Here is a 26,331-nt window from a genome sequence, read left to right on the forward strand (position 1 = left end):
TTACTGTTGTATTAGGGTCATGCACTGAGTCATGGGTGGTGGCCGGCCATTCTCTTCAAATCTTTGATCATCCCAGCACATTTTGTCTAACTCAATAGACTGCGAGGCAATAGCCTCTTTTCAGTGTATGCATATAGATTTACCTTTCATGGCCCACTGTACACAGGGGTAGTGTTACAGTCTGTGAGGGAGAACATAAAGTACATTGTGAAAAATTCTTATTGGTGGAGAGAGGGACACATAGGTTTGTAAAAAAAAAAAAGATCATATTTCTAGACCAAAATGTATGATGAGATGGAGGTGGAAAAAGAGGGGTTTTGCTCTTGGAGTATTAGAGGGACGTGGGATTTTGAAGTTCATTAAGTTTTTTTATTTATTCATATGTAACCAAGATAAAGGCAAAAGTTCATGTAGAGGTAAAGATGGCCTATAGGCAAAGGCAACAAAGGAAGATTAGCTCACTTAGTAGTTTCCAAACACTTAAATTACGCAAACAACTCTCCTTAAACTCCTCACTGCAGCAGCAGGAGTTAAACTCACAGGAGCATTTGTCCGCTGGGCTCCAGACTGGTCCGTCTCTCCAGGATTGGTGGGGGCCGAGTGTTTAAGCCAATGGGCAGGGCGCACCGCTAATGTCATTTCACTGTGACCGCTGAGAGGAGCACCATAGCGCACCGCGCGCCACTGAAATGACTGAGATGTGGTGACAGTGGGTGAAGTCGGACCAGGCTCTCTCGGCGCTCCTCTTCCATGCAGCCCGCATCTGGGGTTTAAGCTTATCGCTCTGCACAGCTCTGGGTTCAGCTTCGCGGCACAGTGCTGCTCCCTCTCTGGACTTTTCATCTTATGCCAATGAGACGCAGCGTGAATCGCCTTTCTCACTTCGGGAATATTGGTTCTGGATACCCGTTTTTCTGCGACTGAGCGCTTTGGGGGTGAGTTGACCAAGTCAGTTTTTCTTTTCCTTTGATAGTCGTCTTTTTACATTATTTCACTATTCCTAAATGGGCTAGTGTATGATTTTTATGGTAAAGTTTATTTTCAAGTTTTACGCCATGAAATTGCTCTAAATAGACACATCTGATGCTGATGGGGGAAAAAATTGCGCACATTTTGACCTAAATTTTGTTCTTTAATACGAAAAAACAAACGGCACCTTGAAGAATACATAGAGAGAAAACAACCCATATAACATCCAGGAGTTGAACTGATACTCTCTACAGGTCATAGGCTACTTGTGTCAGCCCAAAAAGTCATCAAACTGGCTTTAATTTCCTCATCCTCCGGTGCTGCTTTGCGCTTTTACGCAGCAGAGACACGTTTCACTTTCCCCTGCGCGTTAAGCCACAGTAACCTCATTTCTCTGACGATGAAGAAACTTGGAAAGACGTGGTGCGTGTGGAAGCGTGGAGTCCCCGGGGCCTCCAGATGTATGGACTCAGCTGTCGCCTGTCACTTTGGTGACAACTGGTCGGCGCTCTGTGACCGCTGCCTGTCCGCCACTGCAGGGCACCATAGCTGTCAGGAGTGTGTGCTGAGTGAGGGAGAATGTGGTCACACAGCCCGGCCACAGACAGTGCGAGGAGTCACTCTCACTCTCTTCACTTCTAACCTTATCCATCAAGGTTAGGCCTCGACAAAAAAATTAAAATAAACAAGCTGAGAAGTCATTTAAACTTAAAACGTTATATTAAAGTAAATAAGTACATGGGTCAACTTATTTTTCATTAGAATAACTTTGAGGACATTCTCGAGTCAGTGTGGATCCTCTTGATAGTGTGATCTGCACCATTCTGCCTTGTTTCCAGCGCTCAAACTCACAGGCTGGTTATAAAAGTCAGCCAAAGCAATTTATAAAGATGCACATTTCATGCGTTGCAGTCAGCTCTTGGTATAAGATAAAAGCTGCATGAATGATTTCATCATTCCTTATGGACCTATCACAGAGCTCAACATGCCATAAAGTGTTTCCTTCGGAGAACAATATGACACACCCTCAAGTTTCAAACATTTCCATTCTCAGCTGTGATAAAGTGTTAAACTTGCGAGGCACAGCAGAGCAGCCGCTGTTATATTTAACCAAGGCTGTCTAAAATAATAGTTTGCTCTCAACAGAGCACAGTAAAACATCACCATAAGCCATTAAGTCCTGTGCGTGGTCTCTTGGGGGCTGACAGAATGATGGACCCACTTGGCTCAGCAGAATCAGACTGGCCTGAAATCTGTCACTATGGCCACAGCTGACAAAAACAGAGCACTGCTGATCCTGGGACAGTTCAGCTTCATGCCTGTTGACTAAGCGAGAGAAACAGATCCAGGACACGCCACAGTCTGTGTTTAGACACATTAAATATCCAGATTGTGGAAGAGGTTTGTGGCATTAAAAGTGTAATTATAACTTGAGGCACTTTAACAGCACAAAGGGGGAAGATCAGCTGCAGGTTCTGCACAGTGTCAACAGAGCCACCTCAAAGTGCAACTCACCAGGTCAGATGTTGCTGAAATTGTTCCACATCCATGATTACAGCACTTTTAGCACTGTGCAGTCAGTGTCCAGTGAAGGAAGAAGGTGAGGAAATAAATACTTTGAGTGAGCGTGAGTGTTGGGCACAGAGATACAGGGATGAGAGAGCACAGAACAGAACCAAGGTGGTGGTGTCACCTAGTGGCTAGAATGGAGGTAGACGGCTTCACTGCTAGGGAGTCGCAGAAACTCACCAGTGGCATTGTGTGTACAACCTGAGCTACTTCATATTGTAAGTTAAAGTGTAAAATTTAAAAAAAAAAAAAATTTAAGCTGCACATTTTAAGCTTTTACAGCGATTTATACAATCATCTGTTGTTGTCAATAAGGCCTGTAGTTAAATGAGCATGTAGGCCAACATCTAAAACAAGTGATGTGTTGCCACATAACTTCTAAAGAATGATATGCATAAATTCCCTGTAAATGCTGTTTGATGTATTGAGATCCACAGAAATCTGGGTCTCATAATTCACAGCTGCTCTTATTCAATGTTTAGATGATCTACCAGGCGAGGCATGTGTGTTAGGGGAGATGTGGGCCGAGCTTATACATTCAGCGATCTGCTGCAGGTGAGAATTCTCCGTGATGATTAAGTTATTTATAGACTAAATGATTTAGAAGTGGTGGAGTTTTGTGTCTTTTTTTTTTTTTTTTTTTTGGAGCAGCTCCATGTGTCACATGGTGCCAGTTCACTCACGTCTCATTTCCAAAGCCTTGAAGTGAATCAAAGGTGCCATTAATAGAATCAAACAACTTAAAAAAAAAACACTTGTTCTAGATTTTGTGTGTGAATGTGAGAGGGGAATACAATAGCTGTCCTTATCATAATTTTTCTTGGACACAGCAATGGAAACAGCTCTGATCCTCCTCAGCCAACTTGATGTTTACAAGTGTTTGCTTAGTAAATGTGGATTATGTTAATGGTTTATTTTAGTACCAGAGTGCATGGTTAAAAACTGGAGGATTTAGGATTGGGCAGCAGATAAGCATAGGCCTGCATTTTGTATGAGCCACTCATAATGCAGCTTTCAACTGGAGGAGCTAGCTATAACATTAGCACACTTAGTGCCCAGTGAGAGCGGTGGAGGTGGAGACAAATCACAGACATGAAGCCAATCTCAGACATAAACAGTGGGACATGTTGTGGTGTGTGTGTGTGTGTGTGTGTGTGTGTGTGTGTGTGTGTGTGTGTGTGTGTGTGTGTGTGTGTTTTTGTCTGACATGGACAGAGACAAAGTGTTCACCTATATGTGTGTGTATGTCTGTAGGTGTTGGAGAGTGCATGCGTGTATGGAAGTCACCCAGCTGAGTGTGAATGAGCAGAATCTAAGTCCCAGTGCCCGTCTGTATACGTTTCCCACTGTTGATTTAAAAGCCCAGTACCAGTGAAATGTACACAGAGGCCTGTTTGTGCAAAGCTAGAATGAATCACCCTCGCGTCCGTGTAAATCGCCTGCAAGCCAAACACTCTGGCAGCCTTTTATCCCCAGACGTGGTCCAGCTCACCACAGCAGGGCTAAAAGCAGAGCGGGACAGGGCCGTGTGTTGTGAGGAGCTGTCAGAGGAGGCCAGTCTTTCATGGCTCTGGATGGAGAGATGTGGCATGGAGTCGGGTTGCCATAGACAAACTCCAGAGAGCAGAGCCCATTGACTGTAAACTGTTTGTGGTAGGTTGGCAGGAGGCTGGATGAAATATGGCTTGTTTGAACGCCGGTGGTCCCAGAATCTGTGGGCACTGGGCCACGGGCTGAATGGACAGGGGCCTGGATGGTCAAATTTAGGGCACTGTTACACCGCGGTTTATAGAGAGTGGAATAACCACTGTGGATGCTGCTGTCTGCGGGTCAGATTATAACTTTGTGCTTGCCATGTGGTGAAGTTCCCCGCCTGTAACTTTGAAACGGCATCATGTATGAGAGTCAGTGGGATTCGCCTGAAGCGGTGGCACACATTGGATCCACATGCTAAGCATTATTCTAAAGTGATTAAAGGTAGTTAGTGATTTAGCACCTCCAGGCACAACTCTGTTTATTAGGAGCTGCAGGATGATGTTAGAGGAAAACGGGTTTGGCTCACACACTGGAGTTCAGTGCCCCAGCAGAACTCTGCTAACCACACGGCATAATTGCGGGACCAACCATCAGACCACCACGATGATGAAAGCCATACTCGACGCACATGTTTCATTATCACCACCGTGTATAGGCATGATGCTCTGAATGAGTACAGGATAATAACCACGGCGCAGTGCTACAAAGCCGGTTATTATCAACATGTCTGTGTTTGATAAAGGGGAATAACAGATCTAAAGATGCCAAATGTCAGCAGCTTCAGCGATGGAATTGTTGGAAAGTTGTTCTGACCCACCCTGACACAGACATGGTTGCCCGCAGGAGGCCATGTTTGTCCCTCTGTCCTCCACCTCGATGGGGATCCATCCAAGCAATCACAGCATCACTGGGCTAGAAGCAAAAGAAAACATATTACCCTGAGATCGTCATTAAAAAGCCCAGCTCATTTCCCCGGCACACAACAGGGGATTCAGCTAAAGCTTTCCGGACCCCTGGCTGGAAATATGCAAAACACCCCCCACCCCACTACCCCTCCCTCCCCTTCCTGTGGTTCTTGTTCCTCCGGCCCTGTTGGCATTGTCACAGGGGTGGAGTCAGTGAGCGTGGATGATATGGAAAAGGTCAAAGGGGTTTAAAAATGGACTCTGCGGGGCAAGGGATTTTTGGACTGACAACAAAGGTATTTCCTGAGACGCTTTAGAAAGGTTACAGTTACAAATGGTGGGGAATGTTGCCTCGTATCGGCTAGAATTATTCCTCTTAGAACATTTACTCGTTAAAACGTTGATCCTGTCATATTTTACTGTGTCATCAGTCAGGTTTGGAAACACATTCACACATACAAGAGCTTTACACCAATTCCCAAATCATAAAATTCTGAATTTGATTATAGTATCTAATTTAAAGAAGATTAACAGAAAGTCAAAGCAATGTATCAATATATCATCCCCTTGCAGATCTCTTGGGAAAAGATACTGCTGTTATGTCTATAATATACATAATATTATATTCCAATATATTACGGTTTACAGCCACCTAAAGAAACTCAAAAAACGCTTATTGCTTCCAACATATTTTGGTTTGAGTACTTATGCAAATAATACACTGAAAAAAATGAAGCAGGATCAATTCATTCATCATTTGAAAAACTGAATTAGAATCAGAATCAATAGCACTCAAGTGATTCTGACTCATAACCAAGGTGATGTACCCGCCTCTCTGTATGAAGAGATACAGAGGATAATGAGGCAAATTACACTGTGTGACCCCAGCCACATATATTCCTTTCCAAACATGTTTTCTCTGTCTGTCTGTCTCAGATTAATTCATCAAGTCTAATTTTGGATGACTCCCTAGCATTTATTTCAATCAAACTTAGTATTCAAAAGCTATTTTTGATTGCATTTGTCTGTTAAATTGTTTTTTGCAACACTGAAGTCAAGGGACTATCTAATGCGTCCTCCCACCTCCTCTCCAGCTCAGCTCTCAAATTCACTGTGCTATTATTAAGTTTACTATCATGGGAGTTATGTTTAGCTTTTGCTGCACAGTAATTGGTTATCACTCATCTCCTCACACAGATCAAATGTATAAATGTATTACTATCAGTTGGAAATAGTCACCACAGTAAAAGTAGATGTTGTAGCATCACATATAGATGGGTCAATATTGACAAAGGCCAGCTGAGGACATGTCTTGCAGAGCAGCAGCCTGGGGCCCACAATGGGCCCACTGAGCCGACACAGAAACACTTCGTTTGGCCCCAACAACCTGACGGCAGCTCCTAGTGAGAGGCCAGTTCAAAGAGCCGCGCTTTTGTTTGCTATGCTCGCACTGTCTTCCTGTTAGGGGCTGGGCTCCCAAAGAAAACAAGAGCAGTGGCTCACCAGATGTGTACGTCTGTGCATGTGTGCCGTCCGTAGAAAAACACACACACTTGACCAGAATGTTTTACGAGGTTGAAAAAGAGTAAAAACTTTAAAGGGAGCTCAGACATGTTACATGTGAGGTTTCTAAGAATAAGCGTTGCCCTGGAGGACTGGTATCCTTAATTTGGGGGGTGATAAGGCAGCCAGCTCTGTCCTTTTTTCCATTCCACACATACATTGTGCCCCCCCCCACACACACACACACACACACACACACACACACACACACACACACACACACACACACACACACACATGCATACACATACACATGCATACACACTCACACACAGATCCCAGGCACACAGATCCCAGGCACTAATGACCCTATGTCTGGCCTGTGTATCTGTGAGACTGACTGAGGCCTCCTGAGGGCTTCAGATTGGAACTCACTTGACCTGAATACACACACACATACATAACATGCACACACACTCCAGCTCACAACTCACACACCTATCCTGTCTACACACAGACCGGCTTTTGTCCTCCACCTATTTTCCAACTTGCATCACAAAATTACACAGTTGCATAAAGAGACCCAGTTAAGTTGTGCAATATATTCGTCTTCATGCTGAATTTGTCAAAGAAATCAAAATTGCTTCAAATTACTGTTTAGAGTATGGATGCACCAATCCAAAGATTTTCTGCAGTCATGTAGCCAGAGCGGTGCCACAGCAGTCTCTGACCTAATGTAGACATCAGAGAATGAAGTAAAAGACTTTCATGCTGTGAGGTATACAGATTTCAGATATGGGAAAATGAGAGCACTGGTCCTGGATCAGTATTAACAGTCATCCTTCATCCCGTGTGCAATAACCCTGCTAAATTGTCATTTTAGAGTGTTTTATACTATTTTTATAGTGTTTGGTGTTTTTACAATGTCGTGGGTTTATTGTATTGTGTATATTGTTGCCCTTGCATTGTTTTTATCTGTTTTTTATTTGTTACCCTGACTGCAACTCAAATTTCCATTTTAGGATAATAAAATGTCTGAGTCTGAATCTGTTACTCACTGAACTGAGGTGTTAAAATAGGCAGCGTGAGAGAAAAACCCCAGTTTAGACTAACTATAAACTCCATGCTTTTATTCCTCATAGCAGACTTCTGTCTCAACTTCAACATGTGTTCTTATCTTGTAGTCTGAATGAAGTCGTTTACACACACCTACAGTACACGCACCATGCAGAGCTCAATGCACGTTGGGTTTATTCACCCATACATTTCTGTTTTGCTAATCAGACTTTTTATTATCAGACTTTTAAAAATCTAAACATCTTGAGTTGTGGAAAAAGCCAAATTATTACCAGGCACTAATATTTAGGTTGTCACTCCACTTGTTGCCTGATATATGCTTCCATCCCACCCAGTCACATTTTTACAACTGCAATAAGATTATGTTACAACTAATCATCTGCAGACAATATATCAAAGTATCAAAATATACAGTCTGTCGAAGGCACAAAGGACACACAGAAACCAACTCAGTGTGGCAAACAGATGCACAGATAATCAGATATTAGCTTCCCTCCCAAGATGTAGGACCTCCATACACGCACAACCTCTTTGTCATTTTCAGAAATGAGAATACGTTACATTAGACATATATCTAATGTTCAGTCTCAAACTATTCTGAAACTCAAACAAATCCTCAGCTAGGACCAAACGTCCAGTGGTGCATCTTATCAAGTAAGCAAGTCTACGATTTTTTTTTTTTTCTGTACATTTGAATGTGAGTCACATGAGGTGAAAGGGTCAACAACATCAGAGCAACAGGGCGCCTTACAGGGGAGATCATTGGGCCTCTCCTCTGCTCTTTCTGCTTTTTTTACTACCACCTTAATGACTTAAATTGTGTCCAATTAAGCAGAGCTGGAAAGAAGCATCCCGGCTCTCAGTCCTCAGAGTTCCCTCTGTGCTGTGGCACTGGAGCATGTGTTTAATTAGAACGCTCTAAAAAGACTGTAACGGAGTGTTTCTCCAGGAATGTTAATCATTAGTGGGATCCTGACTGAGCAGCTCTTAACTGTTTTAGAGTATTGTTGGATTCCATGGTTTGCCTTTTGAAGCCGTGTGGCTCAGGAAAATGCTTCCACGTGTGGGGAATTGCCAACTTTTTCTTTTTTTTTTTTCTTTTTTTTTTTTTAGACTGCATCCTCTCCTTCTGCAATGACTTGCTCATAGCACTCTCGCCCAAGTATTGCCTGTTTTGTTACGGCGGGCTCATTCATGTGTCCGTTTAAGCCCGGGGCTGGAAACACACAGGAAATAGTTTTCTTGCCATATGAAGGATATACTGTTGAACTCTGAGGAAAGTTGAGGAGAAAAACCCAGATGTGTGTGACGTGTGAGGTTTAAGTGGTGTGTGAGTTTGACTGTCTGAAAGTGTGAGGTCATAAGCTAAAAATTTAGCCAAGTCTGAAAGGTCGCAAGTGTTGAACCTGGACAATGACGGGGTGCTGTTTCAACAGGAGTGATCAAACTTTTTCACATTACATGGAAATGAAGGCATGGAAAACTTGACATTTTTCCTGCTCATGTGGAATATATTAAAGTTTTATTGAAGAAATGAAAAAAAAAATGATGGTGAAAACAGAGAAAGTCATTGGCTTAAGGTGTTAATGGGGCTGTTTTGTAATGTTATGTCTATGTTCATGCCAGTTTGTCCATGGAGACCACACATGACAGACTTTGCCCTTTGCTGATCCAGTGCTTTTGACAGTCCAAGTGTGTAGTGTAAGAGCAGCCCATTCATCCTCAGCCCGCTCTGTGTGTAGACAGCCACAGGCTTTTGTTGAGTTATAGTGTCCTCAAATAAAGGGGCTTCCTCCCTTTAACAGCCCCGGGAGCTCTGTCGCTCCACTTCCCATTGTTCCCAATGAGGTCCGGCTTTTACAACTAGGTGAGAGGGTGTCAGATTGAGGGTGAAATATGACCTGTCCCGATCGTACATCTATGCAATGTTTGGAAAAGCAGTTAGAGAGCAGTGTACTTATGATAAAGTGAAGAAAGTGCCAGTGTGCTGACACCAGGCCCTGTTCAGAAAAGATGTATTATGTCATGTGGTACAGGTTGAAACTGGACGTTCATCTACTATTACATCATACGCAACACAACAGGGGTACAGCAAATTAGATAAAGCAGAAACATAGATATATAAAAATGGGTAAATAAGTGATATGTTCAGTGACTGCTAGCATGAAATCAGGACCATTCAAACTGACATCATCTACTTAATAATTATTGTGTTGGTTTTATACAATAACATTACATACTGTAATCTAATTAAAGGCAGACAGCTTGCTTAGAGATTTAGGATTTAATATGGTGTTAGTATTTTCAGTCAGAGTTGAAAAGTTCAAATGTAACCTTATCTCGTTACCAATTTAGTCCAATAAATCCCAATTCATCTCTGTTTTTCATTTTTATTTCTTCCTATTGAGTGCCCATGAGAAACACATGGTCTTTAGTAAGGTCAAATGTCAAATGAGTAGATATTTCTCTTTAATTTTTACAAATGTTTCTTGTCAGAAACTAAGCTTAGATCTAAGCTTTGGCCTCAGCTGCCTCCAAAGTGTCAGAGTGAAACAGTAAAAAAGGGGGTTATGTGGGGGTTATAGTGCTAACAAGCCCACAGTCTGACCTGAGTTTGTCAGCGCCAATCTAGCTAAGTCAATATCAATGCGCTGACTGCTCCACCAGTTGACCTTTTCCTCCCTCTTTCAAGGCGTAAAAAGGATTGTTGTTACAGTAGAGTGATAGGCTTTTATTGGCCTTTATAACTGAGGCCTTTGTTGGGCCTGTGTCCTGATAATACCCATTGGCAAGTCATTTAAACTTTGAGAATGCCTACTTTTTATAAGGAAGCTCACACACCAGTGAGAGCTGTCCTCAACAATGGTCATCAATGACGGTAAGTTAGAGACTGACCTTCCCTTTGCCCCTTTGGTACCCCAATTTATGACATGTCTTAGGGCCAACATTTGACTTGTTTAAACACACTGAGGATGACATCCTCACTGTGAGATATACATAGCATTCGGCTTACATTGGCCGCTTTGTTTTATGGGTCCCCTTCTTCAAGGACGTGTTTGGACCGGAGAAGAATGCAGCTTCATCATCAGGGTGTTGGTTCTGATCATCATCCCTGTCCTGTCATTGTCGGGGCATGCTGGTCATGGACTACCTCGCCGCTAGCACAGGGTGTTTTTTTTTTGTGTGTTTTTTGTTTTTTTACAGCGGTGAGAAGGTGCAGACCAGGTGTGAGGTGCTGTTTAGGTCGTTGTGGCTATGACAGGGGAATGGGCCGTAAAACCCTGGGGCTATAGATTTATGGGTCATCTGGTGCTCTCTAAGGTCAAGGGTCAGGGATGCATGACATGTCCATCTTTATATTATTCAACTCTCTGAGGTGAACCTTGAACTGTGCAGCCAGCTCCTTCTAACTATAGAGGCGCACAAACCGAGAGCGGTTTTCAGGATGTTATTATTCTGCAGGTTTCCCATCGGAGAGACTGAAGATAATCCACAGACCTCTTTAAATCGTTGTCCACACCTTAGTTCATTTTTAAAGGCCATTGTTGCTCTTTTGTAATTTCAGAGTAAGAAGTCCTCACATTTGAACTTCAAAGATGTCTGCGATTGCCTCTCTAAACTTTCAAACCTGTTACTCAGCTTTCTTTAAAATCCACTACTCTTTCAGGAAGGACAGTGTCTCATTCAAGCTTCAAAATGGAATAAACCTGCCACTCACCTCTACATTTTGAGGCTATCAGGAACAATTCTGTTTACTCATGCTGGTGTCGCCAAGTAGTGTCTGCAGCTTCTGTCCAGATTAGTTTACCATCTCAGCTTTGCATTACATTAATGCTCCCACTCCTCCCTCCCAAAGGCAGGATGCTGTGTTGTCCCTCCCCTCTAAGACTTGCAAATGGAGCTGGGTGCTGAGTCTTTTGGACCAGCACAAAGGCCTGAGGTTTGCCGTGAAAGGGTGCCTCTCCTCCCTGGCCTTGGCTGCTACAATGGCTTTGTCCACACACCCACACACATCTACAGTACATGCACCATGCAGGGGTTAACACACATTGCCTTCCATTTTCATCAGTTTATTCTGTTTTGGATAAAACCTAACTTTTTTTCCCTTGTCACTAAAGGAAACATCTTCAGGCCTAAGCTGCATTTTATTTAAAATGTAAATGACAGAGGAATAACAGTCACCATACACCACCCACGATGTGATATTTCAGCACATAATGGTGTGACTGTGAGGTGTGTGGGCACGCAGAGGATGGGAAAAGTGACATTTAGTCATACACTGTCAATCATGACAGGTAAGATGAACTAGGCCCTTCTTTTTTGACTGATATTTTGATTGAACACATGCTTAATAGAAGGTCTACTGCCCAGTGAGAAAAGTGGAGTGAAAGTTTCACATATCAGTCGAGCCGTGATGTGATTAAAGCAGACTGAGGACACCAAATTAGCGCTGAATCTACTGTGGGTGTGTGCTAAATTAATATTTGTCAAACTATATAATTGCGTCCACTGCATAACAGTGTTGACCTTGTGAACCCTGTTATATCACCACCCCCCCACTTAAAAAACCCACGGCAAAATGCTTCACCACATGCATGTGCTCAAGCTCACGGAATTACATCCTGACGTCATCGCCACAAAATTAACACAGCTGCTAAAATGTTTATAAAGAAAGCAATTTTAGCAGTTTAATGGATTCCTTGCTTCCTAGTAAAATGTTCTACTGCTTTGTTTTACAGTCTTTAAGTATGTTAAAGCTCCACAACAAAACCTCACACAGAAAAGGATAAACTTGCAGTTATAAGACACAATTATGTACACAATAAAACATGTCCTTTTGGGAGAAAGTAACACTTTGCAACCAAACAACTGCAGAAGGATGCAAAAGGTGCAACTGTCCAGAGTTTGACCTGAACTGGTCACTTTTGTTTTCTGAGGCAACAGGAAGAGAATCACGTTCTGACATTCCTGCAGAGGTGAAGGAGAGGCAGAGGTCAACTGTGTCTTCCCCAGGGAGTTTGTCAGATATGTACATTTGGGTTGTACAGAACACGTCTGTAATTACAGAACAGAAAGCCTGGACATAGGCTAATATCAGGTTTGTTTAAATAGACGTTGAATTTTTTTGTTATTTATGTTTGAGAATGTTTGTGAAGATAAATACAACTGAATTAGGTCTGTAACTAAAAACGCCAAATAAAAGTTTTCAGAGCCCAGATTGACATAAAGATAGCCCACATATGAGAAGGTGAAACTAGTGAATTTTTGCTTTAAAAAAAAAATAAAATAACTAAAAGAGTTGCAAATTATTTTTCTGCCAATTGGCTAATCAGTTAACTGATTCACAGTTTAAGCTCTGACCTGAATATCATGTAGTTTCTGTAGCATTTCAATAAACTCTCACATGTGTGTTGAACCTCACATTACAGTATGGCTTTACAGATTACCACAATATAATTACATGTTCACATTTTGTATGACTTAAAGTTGAGCTGTACAATGTTGGACATGTTTAACCCTCATCCAGACAACGTTAAACTGATAATAACAGATTTGTGGCTGCAGTATAGGACTGATGTGATTTATGTGTCAAAGGTCTGATAGCTGGACTCACTGATTTGCTGACATCACGTTCAGTTAAAGGGACGGGTTATGTGAGGCTGAGCCGGGATGTTGTCGATGGTCGGATGGAAGGAAGCGGCATAAATAAAGCATCTTTTGTTCTCTCAAGTCACTCTCTAATCGTAAAGTTGTAGTCAGCAACCAGCTCTCTGTAACTTTGTTACAAAAAAAGAGAGAGAGAACCACCAGATAACCCAGAGACTGACTGTGACATTCACCACCTTCCCCACATGTCAGAGCCGTTGATAGGGAAGGAGAAAGAAGAATGTCATGTGAAAGCTGTTGTGGATGCGGGGCGGTCGGTGTGGTAAAACGAGCTCTGCCATCACTGATGTGCTACTTAAAAGCGCAGTTCCTGTGAGCTGGAGCTCCACCGGTGGTTCTCATTTGGAAGCATATGTTTGAAGTTTTAGGGGAGGGTCAGCGGAGGAGAGACGCCTTGCTCTTCCATACCCTGCCGTGACTGGCTGCTTGGAGGTTAAGGGGCCGGGCTGAGGTTAAGAGGGCTGGGTTGGGGGAAAGAGGAGGAGGAGGAGGTGGAGGAGGAGGAATGGTTGGTGAGATAGACAAGGGAGGGATGACCATCTGGTTGAGCTCCTCCATGTGCACGCACGCGCACACACCCCTCTCAAACGCTCTCTCCCACGCACTCAAGACATACATCTCCCTGACTTTTTACAGTCTCAGCTCTGATATGGGCTGTTACTGTGCTGCCAGCTCTGGTAGAGAAGGCTGACTGCTTCTGTCCTGGAATCAGAGCTCTGTGGATCTCTCATAGATATGGAGCAAAGAGGTTGGGGAAGAATCTAGGACCAGATATAGTGGTAATAAGATCCTTTTTCCTGCCTGCCTCAGGAGAGTTGGCCTACACTGAGGTAAGACCAACAGGGAAATGCCTGAACAAGATGTAATCAGTAATCAGTAATATAATGTGTTTTGGTTGTAGTGAGGTGTTACAGTTTTGCATCATAACTCATCCTGAACTGTGTTTTGGTTCTAGATTAAACAAGTTAAGACATTTGTATTATTTAGTTTCATGGTAGGGTGGTTTAATAATTGATCACAGTATTGCATGATTTTCAAGATATACAACATTATAGAGGTTAGGAGCTCTTTACAACTTATAGTCTATAAGTGAAAGTCTGGCTTTAAGGTGGTGTGAGAGGTTGTCAGTGGTCTCCCACACTGCAGAGAGAATCCACCAGGATGTAAATGTTTTCTATGTCTGCTATGTGACAGCAGCACGTGTGTGTGTGTGTGTGTGTGTGTGTGTGTGTGTGTGTGTGTGGAGCCTTAGTTCAGTCTGGCCAGTGCATGCAGGTGGTCTCCCTAGTGCTGAACTCTGTGGAGATGTCACTCCCATCCATTTGGTCTTGAAAAAACACTCCCCCAGCCACGAAAGGAGGCTTCCATAAGTTGACCAAGCTCGAGCCGTGCAGCACCTCGACACTGCTCGACACAGAACTCCTATCTGGACTCTGTTGTCTGATTTTCGAGCAGTATTTCCACCTTGGCATTTTCAAACTGATTGGATTCTAATATCTCCCTCCTCAGTGTGTTTCAGTTCTTGGTTTTATTATGTTCAGTTGATTTATTGGATCTTTCAATTGCAGGTACACTGGGTTACCGCTGGTTCACGTAACGATCTAATTGTCTAACAAATCTGATCTGGCCTCCAGTTTGACATGTGTTTTTCAAAGATATTAAAACACATTATTATTACGTGCCAGTAGTTGACAGGCTGTCATTTCAAGATTTATGAGTACATGCAGAGCAAGAATATGCTGCATATTTGTCTGCAGTTAAGACATAAGAAGACACCCATTTGTCTAAGTTCAAGCCGAAGTAAGCAGTGACTTTGAACAGAAAATCTTGTTTTTCTCTTTGACTAGAGCCATCACTGAGCTCGCAGGAGCCAAGTTAAACATGTTGGGCCGGTCCAAACTGACAGAGAGCACTGTGTTGGGTTGTGTGCATGTCCATCATCCACTTCCTAGAGGAATATAGACAGTAATTCAGACCAGAAGCTGCTTATTTTTCCTGTGCACTCTCAAGGGTTGTTAATCCAAGGCTCCAGTGTCTGGATTTTGTGGGACTCTGGTTGAAGTGTTGTTGAATACTCTTTTAAAACGCCACTGGAGGCTGTATTTATCGGTCAGTCGCAGTTTGTGGTCCTGTGAGAGGTTTGTGTACCATAAAGTGATAAATACGATTACACAGCAGTTAACACATGATGCTGAGTATCTACAGTTTTTCTCTTGAGGGTGAATACAAATCAGTCGTTATTTTGTTCCATAATGAATCAAGTTTGCAGCCACTCCTTCACTAAGCCTTTTGCAATATAAGCTTTCTCTGTAACAAAACTATTGGTCATTGTGCAGTTTCTTTCTTAGACACAGATCTCTTCATTCATTCTACAGTCTAGTGGGAGGTTGAAACCTTCATTCACTGAAAACCTTTCAAAGCATGTGTTTGAGCTTCCTTCTTTCACCTGCCTTGACTTAAATTTCCTTCCTTTTGTGGAACAAGACACATTAACATTTTCATACATGTCAGTCACCCCATTTTAGCCTCAGCCCGATAGCACCCCCGCCACCCTCTGGCCCTCCGTGGGCAGATCAGTCAGATATGCAGGCCTGGAGCTCCCAAAGCCATGTTAACAAGCTCCTTTACAAAAGAGTGAGGGGCTGTTAAACATTCAGGACTGCAGGGGTCTGGCTAGTGTGGGAGGAGGGCAGGGCAGGGGGGAGTGAAACAGTGAGAAGGGGGAGTTAAAAAAAAACTAATCTTGCAAACCATAAGTCCCTTGTTAGAACAAAAACCTTAAAAGCCAGCACAAGTGATGAGTCAGTGAGTTGGCAAGTCAGTATAAGCACGGTTAAGTTAGTTGGCTCAGTGTTTCTGTCATTCAAAAAGTTAAGGAAGCGTTCTGGGCAAAGTCAGAGGAAATGAACTACATGATATCCAAAGGAAAAATTAGCATGCGAGCAGATGTGGTTGTATGAGAAGTGGCTTTTCCTAACACCAAGCCGTGTATATCCTGGATTCCTCTTCATGAGCCTGGCTGAAGTTCAAGCCTGACATTCCTGTGAGTCAGGTTTGGGCTGTGTGAGACATCCTCACAGAGACTTGGCCAACATGTGAAAGCAAACATCTTTTTAACAAATGTAGCGCATGAGTGAGCCTGTGCCTGATAAAATGTGAGGCTGTGAAGTTGGAGTCTCTGGGCTCCTGACTGAACCTGCCTATAGTTAGCTATCTCCCACGTGAAACCCTAGCTACTCTCAAACAAGGCCACATTTTTGCAGGTTATTTTGGTCTCATTTGCAAGTCAATAGATGCAAATAGAACAAGAGAGTGTCTTATTTGTCACTCCGCTCTCTCATCTGAAGACAGGTTATCTGGGTTCGAGGGCTTTAACTGTCATGTATATGGAGATAACACACCACATCCTTAGGAGAAAAAAATAGAGATAAACAGACTCTTGATGGAACAAGCCCTCAGTAGATTCCTTCACAAAGGCACCATTGTTCAGGACATTAGAGGCGTTTTAATGGGACATGTCATAAGCCAATCCGCCTGACTTGACACTTTGTAGAACAATGCAGTCACAAATTCCAAAAAAAGCCAATGGATCCCGTGCCACCACTATCAGTCACGCTTACCGCAGATGGTCTTTGACTGCTCAGCATAGATGGGGACATGCCAGTAGCTGGCAGTGGCAAGGCCACCGGGGGCTGATTTGTCCTTGAGGAAGATGAGTTGATATGAATAGCCAGTAGCTGCCTGGCCTGGCATGCAGTGTGTGGAGGGGGGAGGAGGAGAGTCTGGCTTTCCGCTATCTCAGAGAGTCGTCACTAAACGAGAAGCAGGGTACGTGAGTGTACGGCTGATTCTGACAAGGTGTTTATGGTACTGCATGTGTGTGGACCAGCATAGCCCACAGTAGCCTGTGTTTATGTGCCTGCACGCCTGTGTCCCATGTTGGCTTCAGCATAAATGTGTGCGTTCCCTCTTCATTTGAGCATGGGAGCAGCACACTCCCAAGGGCAGTCAGGCATATATATCATTACAGGAGAGCGCAGATTTTCAGGCCCTTTTACTGTCACCCCTGTGTTCAAAGGCTGCGTTTGAGTGTGTCTGGTTTTCTCAGCTGTCTCTCAGCGGCCCTTGTTGCCCTTGCCAGCCGTAGGGGGTGGAGGCTTTGGGGGAGGTGGTGTAAGGGCCAGACTGCTGGACACTGGCTGGGCTCCCATTTGATCTCAGCTAGAGCCATTGGCCTGTGAGAAATGACCACAACTGGACACACATTCATCATCTCTGTGTCCTGTAAAACTTTCAGCAGCTCAGGAGATGAAGTTGACAGGGTTGACTTACCACACTCACCACCATGAAACGATAAGAACAAATAACACATTCTTCCTCTTACAAATGAAAAGTCTCATTCATAAGCAACGATATTATAATATTGGCAAACTTTTTACTTATGTTACTGAATCAGCTTGCAGTTTGTAACTGTCAGTTGTGGCCACAGTGGCTGCTGCTCAGCAACATTTACACCCAGTATGTCCATTTTTTTGGTATATTTTATCAGGCTGAACACCAGTAACTAACATTTTGTTTCTACTGTAGTACAGTCATGTCTGCAAATGTGTGGAATATGTGTGTTAGTGACTATTGCCACCACACACCTAGGTCAACACTGTGCCAATCTTTGATCTCCTTGATCTATTTTTTTGCACTGTCAGTGTCCAACTGAGTATCAGTCGACCCCATCCATCCAACTCCCCCTCTGTCCATCCCTCCTGATCCAACTCCTTCACCTGTCTGGCATTGCTCTGTCCATCTTAAAGATGAAAGGATGATCAGACACTCACTGCGGCAGGTTGGAAAACAAACACTCCAAAGAAAAAGGGGAGATGAAGGGAGAGACCAGGCTTGTGGACATTCTCCATATGGTGGCCCTGTCTTAAGGCCAGGCCTGTGTTTATACAGACCTCAGGCTCAACTGATCAAGCCAGCATCAGATCCCATGTGGTGGCCCCTCTTGGGACATAGTATGACGTAGCACCGCAGCAGGCTAAAATGATGACTCATTCAGACCAAAGCTCCACAGATAAGGTGAAACAGCCGGTGTCTGGTGTTGTTCTTACATTTGTGTTGATGACAAACTAACTTACAGTATGAGAAAGGAATGCAAGGTCTGTGCAGTATTGCGCGAGGCTGGGCGTACATATAAGCAACACTGAATTCACTGTGTGTACTTATGAATGGCTAACTGCTCGTTATTGTCACTATAATGAGATCGGACGCCACCTCATGAGGCTTAGGGAATTTCCTAATGGTCTCTATATCCTCCGAAGCCACATGAGGAGGGCACATGTTTAACTGCCACCACAATAGCAGTGAAAGGGTATAGTTCTCTTCATGAGTGTCTTTATGAAGTCGACTCATCACCAGAAGTGAAAAGCTTGCTCATACTATAATGGGCTTTTGAGGGGTGGTGTAGGCCTCATGAAAGAGACAGTGATAGTGTGATTCAGTTGGTGGTTAACATTCAGCGGAGTGGCACTGACATGAGAAAAGTGGATTAGATGGAGTGAGGATAGCATTATGTGGGGACTGGCTGATGTAATGGCTTGTTAACCAAAATTTCTTTTTCTTGTCTACTTCAATCTTTCCTCATCTTCCTGTCCTCACCCCCAATTCATTTTTTTCCCTTCTCCTCAAATTGCCCTCTTTTTTACATTGTCTTTCTAGTAAAAAGAGAGTCTGATGAGCCTGGCGAGTGCGGCAGTGTCAGCGGCTGGCTTCCAGGGTGGGGCACGCCAGCGAGAGTTGATGATGGAGCAGAAAGTCAGTAAGCTGACCTCTGGCTTCCAGCGCAGCTCCACCTCGGACGATGACTCAGGCTGTGCGTTGGAGGAATATGCCTGGGTACCACCTGGCCTTAGGCCTGAACAGGTGAGCAAATTTCTGCTTACAGGGGACTATTCTTTGTGCTATTGTTCATGATATTCATGAAGATGTCATGAGCGGAGTTTAAACAAGCCTGCTTAGTTTGGATATGGCCCTCTCATAATACAAAGAAGACCTGAAGCATTATATTGTTCTCTTTAACTCTGGTGTCTATTTCACCGGTTCACAAATCATTAATTCCCCAAATCACCACAGTGAATAATGGTGTATCCTCCTGACAGAGAATAAAAACAGCTCTGACCTGATTCTAACTCCCTTCTAGCCCATTTGCCTGGCCCAGATAAATGCTATTCAGCACATTACTGAATAACATACCAACTATAGTCTCTGGATAATGGAACCTATGGGACAGACAACATATTTCCTAAAACTTTTGCTTGGTCCCTTTGTTTGAGGCAGACTTGTCAGGCTTTACCAGGCAGCCACTTCCAGGCAGGATGTGTGTGTTTTTATTTACAAACTGCGGTATGGCAAAGTCTGCTTGTGATTATCAAGTCCTCTGTTAGGATGAGGACTTGGTGGGTCGAGCCCACTGCTGCTGGCAGGATCAGGAATCAAGGGGCCTTCTTTTAACAAGCCCTCTCCTCCACTAACACAGGCAGGACTGTTAGTTATGTCCGCAGGGCAGCCAGTGTGATGTGGCACTTTCCCAAATCATCTGTTTTCCTCTTCTCTCCTCCTTTCTCTCTCTTTTCTTGCTGTGTTTCTCTCTTCCTCTCCATCTCTCTCCATCCCACTTCCCTTGTTAAACAACACACATGGAAGCAATGAGAGGGTGATGGGCAAGAAGAGATGGGTTTGCAGCAGAAAACCTTAAAGCCCAAACATGCAGAGCCTTTTGTTTGGAAAAGGCATCAGTCAACTCAACTGTAATGCCTTTACTGCAGCTATTGCCCTGAATAGGCCATGTATTATGGGTCATCATTACAGTGAAGAAACATATAGGGCTGAGGTGATAGCTGACTGTTCCCCAGCCCCTACAGAGCAGGATGAGGGGTAATAGCAGCATGAAAATGTGCATAATTTATGGTGGGGGCAAACGTTGGGTTGATTGTCAGGGTAAATTGCTGTTACCCCCCTCTAGACGGCCAAAGCTGCAGGAAGCCCACCCAACACACAAGACCAGCACATCCCACCTCTTTATCTGGCTGTCTGTAATAGCCCCTTCCTCATAAAGTTTAGTTTTCAGTGGCCAGCCCCAAGGGTCAAAGTGCCACCGTGACAGGCCGCTTTGTCCTGTCCCTATAGAGACAAGCATATGACTGGAAAAACACAACCTCTAAACTGATTTGACCTGTTGACCTATTTGGACTTGTTTAGAAGAGAATAAAATGATTCCTCCAGTGCCATCATCAAGCGGCACTGTTGCTGTGTCTTGGCCTTTTGAGATAAAGCTGATTTGAGGGTTAGGCAAAACTTTCCACAAAGTCAGACTTCTATACATTTTACACAAACCTATCCCAGAAAGTGTCTCATCACAAATTAATGTCTCGGTTCTTTGGTTTCTTGGAACAGAAATTTGGGCTCATAAATATTCCGTCCAAGACAATAACAATAATATATTGCAGCAATTCAATGGATGTAAATTTGAGTTTAAAACGCTGAGCTTCTAGGGGAACCAAAAACCAGCTATATGTTCAGATTGATGACCACACACCCTTGAAAATATATAATTTGGAATGAGTTTCATTTGTCTTGTGTAGGGACAAATGAAACTGAAAGGTTCAGTGAATCTGCACACAAATCTTTTTCCATTACCAAAACTTAGTACCAAGTCTTGATGCGTTCTAATTTTACTGGATGTCAGATGATGTATTCGTATCCATAATCACCCTACTCCATGCCATGATTTCCACAGGTCCAGTTATATTTCTCCTGTCTGCCTGAGGATAAGGTCCCCTATGTCAACAGTCCAGGAGAGAAGTTCAGAATCAAGCAGCTCCTGTATCAACTGCCACCACATGATAATGAGGTGAGAATATTTTGAGTGCATGGTCATAAATGCAAGTATCAGAAAATTCATCCCAGCAGGTGCTCTTATTTATGCCACAGCGACGACAAGAAAGATCCACTTTCCATTTTATTAGAGTAGTTGTGTCTGTTGCTGCCCGCTCATCCCACAGTGTTAAAAGTCTCGCCATTTCCATGCCATCCCACTAATGTGAGCCCTTGGCATTCACGTTGACATCACACTAGGGGATATTTGTTCCACAATCTTGTAGACATGTAGTGAGGGCACAATGTGACTTTTGACTTGATGATTTTATGATGTTTGCCGGGAGCCCCCACCAGTTGGATTCCTGTCATAGCAGTGGTTTTTACGAGGACTGCTCAGCGGGAGAGAGGGATGCTGGCTGAAAGAGGCTTTATGTGATGCCACCACCGCAGTGGCACCACAGTTCGACTTGGCTGTCTCTCATCCTTTGTTGCCCGTCCTCTTGATTTCACTCTAAACACAGTGCTTGTTTGTGTAAACGTCTGCTTTCCCTCTTGTTAAGGCTTTGGGAAACATCAAAAAGGCCTGTTGTAAAAATGAGATTCTCAATCAGGGACTGTGGGTGGAGATATGTAGGGGGGTGTAGGAAGGGCAAGCTGGGGTCAAGAGCTGCCTTTGTTCAGCATGCTCTGGTATGCACTCTGCACTTCTTACACTTATCTTATACTTACCTAAGTTTATAACCTTTATTAGTGGCTGACAAATTTTGCAATCTTTAAAATCTTTTAAGTAGCATAGTATCAAAGGATGACTTGAACCACTTCAACAAAATTCATATTCCATCCACAAGTTGGGGGGTTTTTTTTCAGCAAAATACTTTAAAAAGAAGGAATTTTCCAATTTCTTGATATGAAAGTGTGTGATTGTGACATTGGCCTTCTTAACCATAACTTATCATCTTCCCTCCCAGGTGCGTTATTGCCAGTCCCTCAGTGAGGAGGAGAAGAAGGAGCTACATATGTTCAGTGTTCAAAGGAAGAAGGAAGCACTGGGGAGGGGTACAATAAAACTACAGCCCCGCAATCTTCTGAACAGTATTTGTGAGCATGTACGTGTCCTGTCTTGCATGTATTATTTACAACTGTAAACATGTTGAGGACAAGGAGAGTGACCGTGGTATAAAGTTGTTTGGAAGTCAAGGACCTAGTGCTTATTCTATCATCTATCATAATCCAAAAGCCCTCCTCCACCACAGTATTGAAAAAAATTTTTTGCTGCCTGTTCACTGTGCATCTCCTCCATGGATATTTGGCTAATTTGTATCCAGATTTAACTAAAACCCAAAGGGAAAGCAGAAATGAAGATCTCAGTGTCAGCCATGCTATTTAAAAAAATCCCTAAACACAAGTTGGATTTGCAGCCTGCAGACCAAAATTTATTCTCTGCTGAGTGGTTTGAAGTGGCTCAGTAGTGTTTCACTTAGAATTTACAATGATCGTTGAGCAGCCAGAGGGTGCCTATAAACCTTGTCAAAACACAGTCCAACTGATGTAGCTCTCCACAAGGCACCCATACTTTCTCCAAGACTGTTTTTTCTCGTTTACTTCTTTTTAACTGCTTGTGCTATCCAAAGCCACTGTAGTTGATTTTAAAAGTCATGTCCTCATATGATGCATCCATCAAGAAAGAAAAACAAATCTGCCGCTCTGGGACTGCAGTAGGACAACCCGATGTGCTGGGACACACAGATGGCTCAAATATTTACCCCCTCATCAACAGAGCAAATTTACTCGGAAGCCATATGATGATTTGTTTCTGTGGGCCAGGCTTTGTGTTATATTAGGAGCAAAGTTGGGCTTGAAGCCAAAACTATGCATGTTGTATGCATGACCTATTTAATTTACCAGGATTTACATGACCTTATCTCAGAATAATTTGGAACTACAACTAATGTGTAAGTTCAGAGAAATTTTAGGATGTTATCAACTATGTGATCATGTCTGCATATTGCAGTGTGGTGAAAGCATCAACGGTGGAGAAATGGCAGTGTTTGCCTCGAGGGCGGGACCTGGGCTATGCTGGCACCCTGCATGCTTTGCCTGCTCCACATGTGGCGAGCTGCTGGTGGATCTGATCTACTTCTACCACGATGGAAAGATCCACTGTGGAAGGCACCATGCTGAGCTACTCAAACCACGCTGCGCAGCCTGCGATGAGGTAAAACCACAAGACTGAAACACTGAGAAAAAACAATATAGTAGAGGAAAAACATCCAGAGTCTGACATTTATGTTCTTTCAAATTTCCTCTGGGACACCTATAACATTTATTTTATTTCTCCACTGACTTGAAATAAATTCAACCTGCTAATACTGACTGATGGAGCCAGGAAGTTTTGTTTCATCTAGTGCACATCTTTGTCTGCAGATTATTTTTGCTGATGAGTGCACAGAGGCAGAGGGGCGCCATTGGCACATGAAGCACTTCTCTTGTTTTGAATGTGAGACAATTCTGGGGGGCCAGCGCTATATCATGAAGGATGGCAGACCATACTGTTGCGGCTGCTTTGAGTCTCTCTATGCAGAGTACTGTGAGGCATGTGGAGATCACATTGGTAAGATGATTTTCTAGAGTTAAAATAAAACATCTGATTGTCTAGCCTTAAAGTGGGATTGCTAACCATCTCAACATTTACCCTTTTTTTAGGTGTTGATCATGCCCAGATGACCTATGATGGGCTTCACTGGCATGCCACTGAGAGCTGCTTCAGCTGTGCTCAGTGTAAGAGCTCTCTACTGGGCTGCCCCTTCCTGCCATACCAGGGTCATATTTACTGCTCCAAGGCCTGCAGTCTTGGGGAAGATGTTCATGCCTCTGACTCCTCCGACTCTGCCTTCCAGTCAGCACGCTCGCGTGAATCCCGCCGTAGTGTGCGCATGGGTAAGAGCAGTCGCTCAGCTGATCAATGCAGACAGTCGCTCCTCTTCTCCCCCTCTGTCAACTATAAGTTCCCTGGCTTCAGTGGAAATGCTGATGACACCCTGACCAACAAGCTGTCCCACATGAACTTATCTGATGAGCATTTCTGGAGAGGACGTGGTGAGGAGACTGAGGCACCTGAGGACCATGAGGAGGAGTGGGCCGAGCATGAAGATTACATGACACAGTTGCTATTAAAGTTTGGGGAACACGGGGTCTTCCAGCAAGCCAATGATTCCAGACCGACAGATTTCTGGATCACTGAAAAGGATACAAAGTCAAAGCAGGAGTCCTCTAAAGCTGTCAGTGGAAGTGGTGGAGGAAGGGGAAGCCTAGCTAGTAAAAAGTACCAGGCTGACATGTACTGGACCCAGTCACAGGATGGGCTAGGGGACTCAGCCTATGGGAGCCACCCAGGCCCGGCAAGCAGTAGAAAGATTCAGGAGTTGGAGCTGGATCATGGGGCTGGAGGAGGCTTCCAGGGAGAGGAGCCACAATGGTACAATGACTCTTTGGAGTGTATCACAGATGAGTTCAAGAAAACAGATCAAAGTGTCAGAGACTCCATGGACTCACTGGCTCTCTCCAATATTACCGGTGAGTACATGTAACATGATCGGGTGTAAGAAAATAAACTGTCATGTGTTGGCAATGGTTAGTTTTTTAGATTCTTGATTCCACATGCAAACATTTTATGATTTTTCTCTCTTCTCTTCAGGAGCCTCAGTAGATGGTGACAGTAAAGATAGACCTTTGGTATATTCCCTGCAAGGCTTACATGAACTGGAGACAGAAGACTGTGATAAAACCAGTAATATGGGGACCCTTAACTCCTCTATGTTACACAGAAGTGCAAATTCCCTGAAGAGCCTTGTATCTGAGCAGGAGGAGGAGGTGGAGGAGAATGTTCCAGAAGAGGAGGAGGTGGCTCTGCCAGAGGACAGACCCAAACCTCACGTTCCTGCCCTCAGGCGGACACGTTCACAGTCTAGGCCTCAGCAAGTCAAATTCTCTGATGACGTGGTGGACAATGGCCATTATGGCGATCTCCCAGTGCGGCAACCCCCTATGAGCGAACGGACTCGCCGGAGAGTGTACCACTTTGAGGAGCAGGGGCAGGAACCTCACTCTGGTCGCCATCATCACCACCACAGGAGGCGCCGCAGTCGCAAGTCTCGCTCTGACAATGCTCTAAACCTTGTCCCCAAGGAGAGGGCCCAGATGTCCTACAAAGTGGACCACAGAGGGAATACCTTTGGCCCCAAGGGGCACCAAGCATTCCACGGTCAACCCAGTCCTGCTGCTTTATCAGACTATGGGCTACAGGGCCCAGCCATGGGGAGGTTCTTGGGGCTGTATGGGGATGATGATGACTGGTGCTCCACATGCTCTTCTTCTTCCTCTGATTCTGAGGAGGAGGGCTTTTTCCTGGGTCAGCCCATCCCTCAGCCCAGGTCCCATAGACACTACTACGCTGATGACTTGCCCAGTCCTGTGGTAGGCATGTCTTCTTCTCCTTTTGGCCAACGGACTAAGTCCAAAAAGAAGAAAGGGCACAAGGGCAAAAACTGTATAATTTCGTAGACTAGATCTTATCCTAGGCTTTGGGTAATGCTGTGCCATACACCTGCCTCTTGTCCACTGTTTAAAATGCAATAACAACTGCTTGCTATTAAATGCTTACAGCACTCAATCTACCAAGGTGTTTGTGTGAGACACAAGTCCTTATTCTAAATCTTCATAGCTGAATGCTTCAGTAACATTACAAACTGCCAGTAAAGTAAGAAAATATTTCAGAGTAATGCATATTTATAAAACACAATCTAAACTGTGTTTATTTAACAGTGCAGATACTAATGTATATATTGTAGAATTAAAAAACAAAATGGCTATTTTTGTACCCTTGAGTTCATGACATGCTTTGTACCAAAATGGCGTAAACATTTAACTATTGGCAATTGGTACAGAGACATTTTTCCATGAGGGTGTCAGAAATGTAATGACAAATTGACTCTGACCCAAGCTCTACAAATGTGTTTTCTTCCAGGCTTGTGCACCGCTTACATAAGAGAAACACTGAGTGTATTAAAAGGCCTGGTTAAGTGGTGTATTTATGGTTCACTGTATCGTAAGCAAATCATTGTAATCTGTATAAATGTACAAACTGGAATATAAGGCTAAGATAGATGATAATTGTAATAAAAATATCTATATATCATGATTTGTGTTGGGTTTTCTTTCATGCGCAAAAGCATTA

General features: G+C 43.7%; 1 protein-coding gene across 2 annotated transcripts; it reads left to right on the plus strand.

Annotated features, from left to right (window-relative positions):
* Window positions 1–562: 562 nt before the first annotated feature.
* prickle1a (prickle homolog 1a) lies at window positions 563–26,295 on the plus strand. 2 transcript variants are annotated; one of them, XM_071494000.1, is made up of 8 exons: window positions 563–935; window positions 18,942–19,145; window positions 21,019–21,132; window positions 22,067–22,204; window positions 23,110–23,313; window positions 23,523–23,709; window positions 23,802–24,671; window positions 24,793–26,295. In XM_071494000.1, exons 2-8 carry the CDS (start codon window positions 18,957–18,959, stop codon window positions 25,656–25,658), a joined length of 2,568 nt encoding a protein of 855 aa, XP_071350101.1. In that variant the 5' UTR covers window positions 563–935; window positions 18,942–18,956; the 3' UTR covers window positions 25,659–26,295. The 2 variants fall into 2 exon arrangements, with proteins under 2 accessions (XP_071350101.1, XP_071350112.1); XM_071494011.1 differs by lacking the exon at window positions 563–935 and adding an exon at window positions 13,737–14,056.
* The last annotated feature ends 36 nt before the right edge of the window (window positions 26,296–26,331 follow it).

Source organism: Trachinotus anak, unplaced genomic scaffold (genome assembly GCF_046630095.1).
Source record: "Trachinotus anak isolate AG129_WGS33_773 ecotype Australia unplaced genomic scaffold, CSIRO_AGI_Tana_v1 ptg000002l, whole genome shotgun sequence".
Taxonomy (NCBI): Eukaryota; Metazoa; Chordata; class Actinopteri; order Carangiformes; family Carangidae; genus Trachinotus; species Trachinotus anak.

Coding starts and splice junctions, on each gene's coding strand:
- prickle1a (XM_071494000.1), top strand. CDS start 18,957: ATGAGCCTGGCGAGTGCGGCAGTGTCAGCGGCTGGCTTCCAGGGTGGG. Junction 21,133..22,066: donor TGCCACCACATGATAATGAG/GTGAGAATATTT, acceptor CTTCCCTCCCAG/GTGCGTTATTGCCAGTCCCT. Junction 23,710..23,801: donor GGCATGTGGAGATCACATTG/GTAAGATGATTT, acceptor CCCTTTTTTTAG/GTGTTGATCATGCCCAGATG.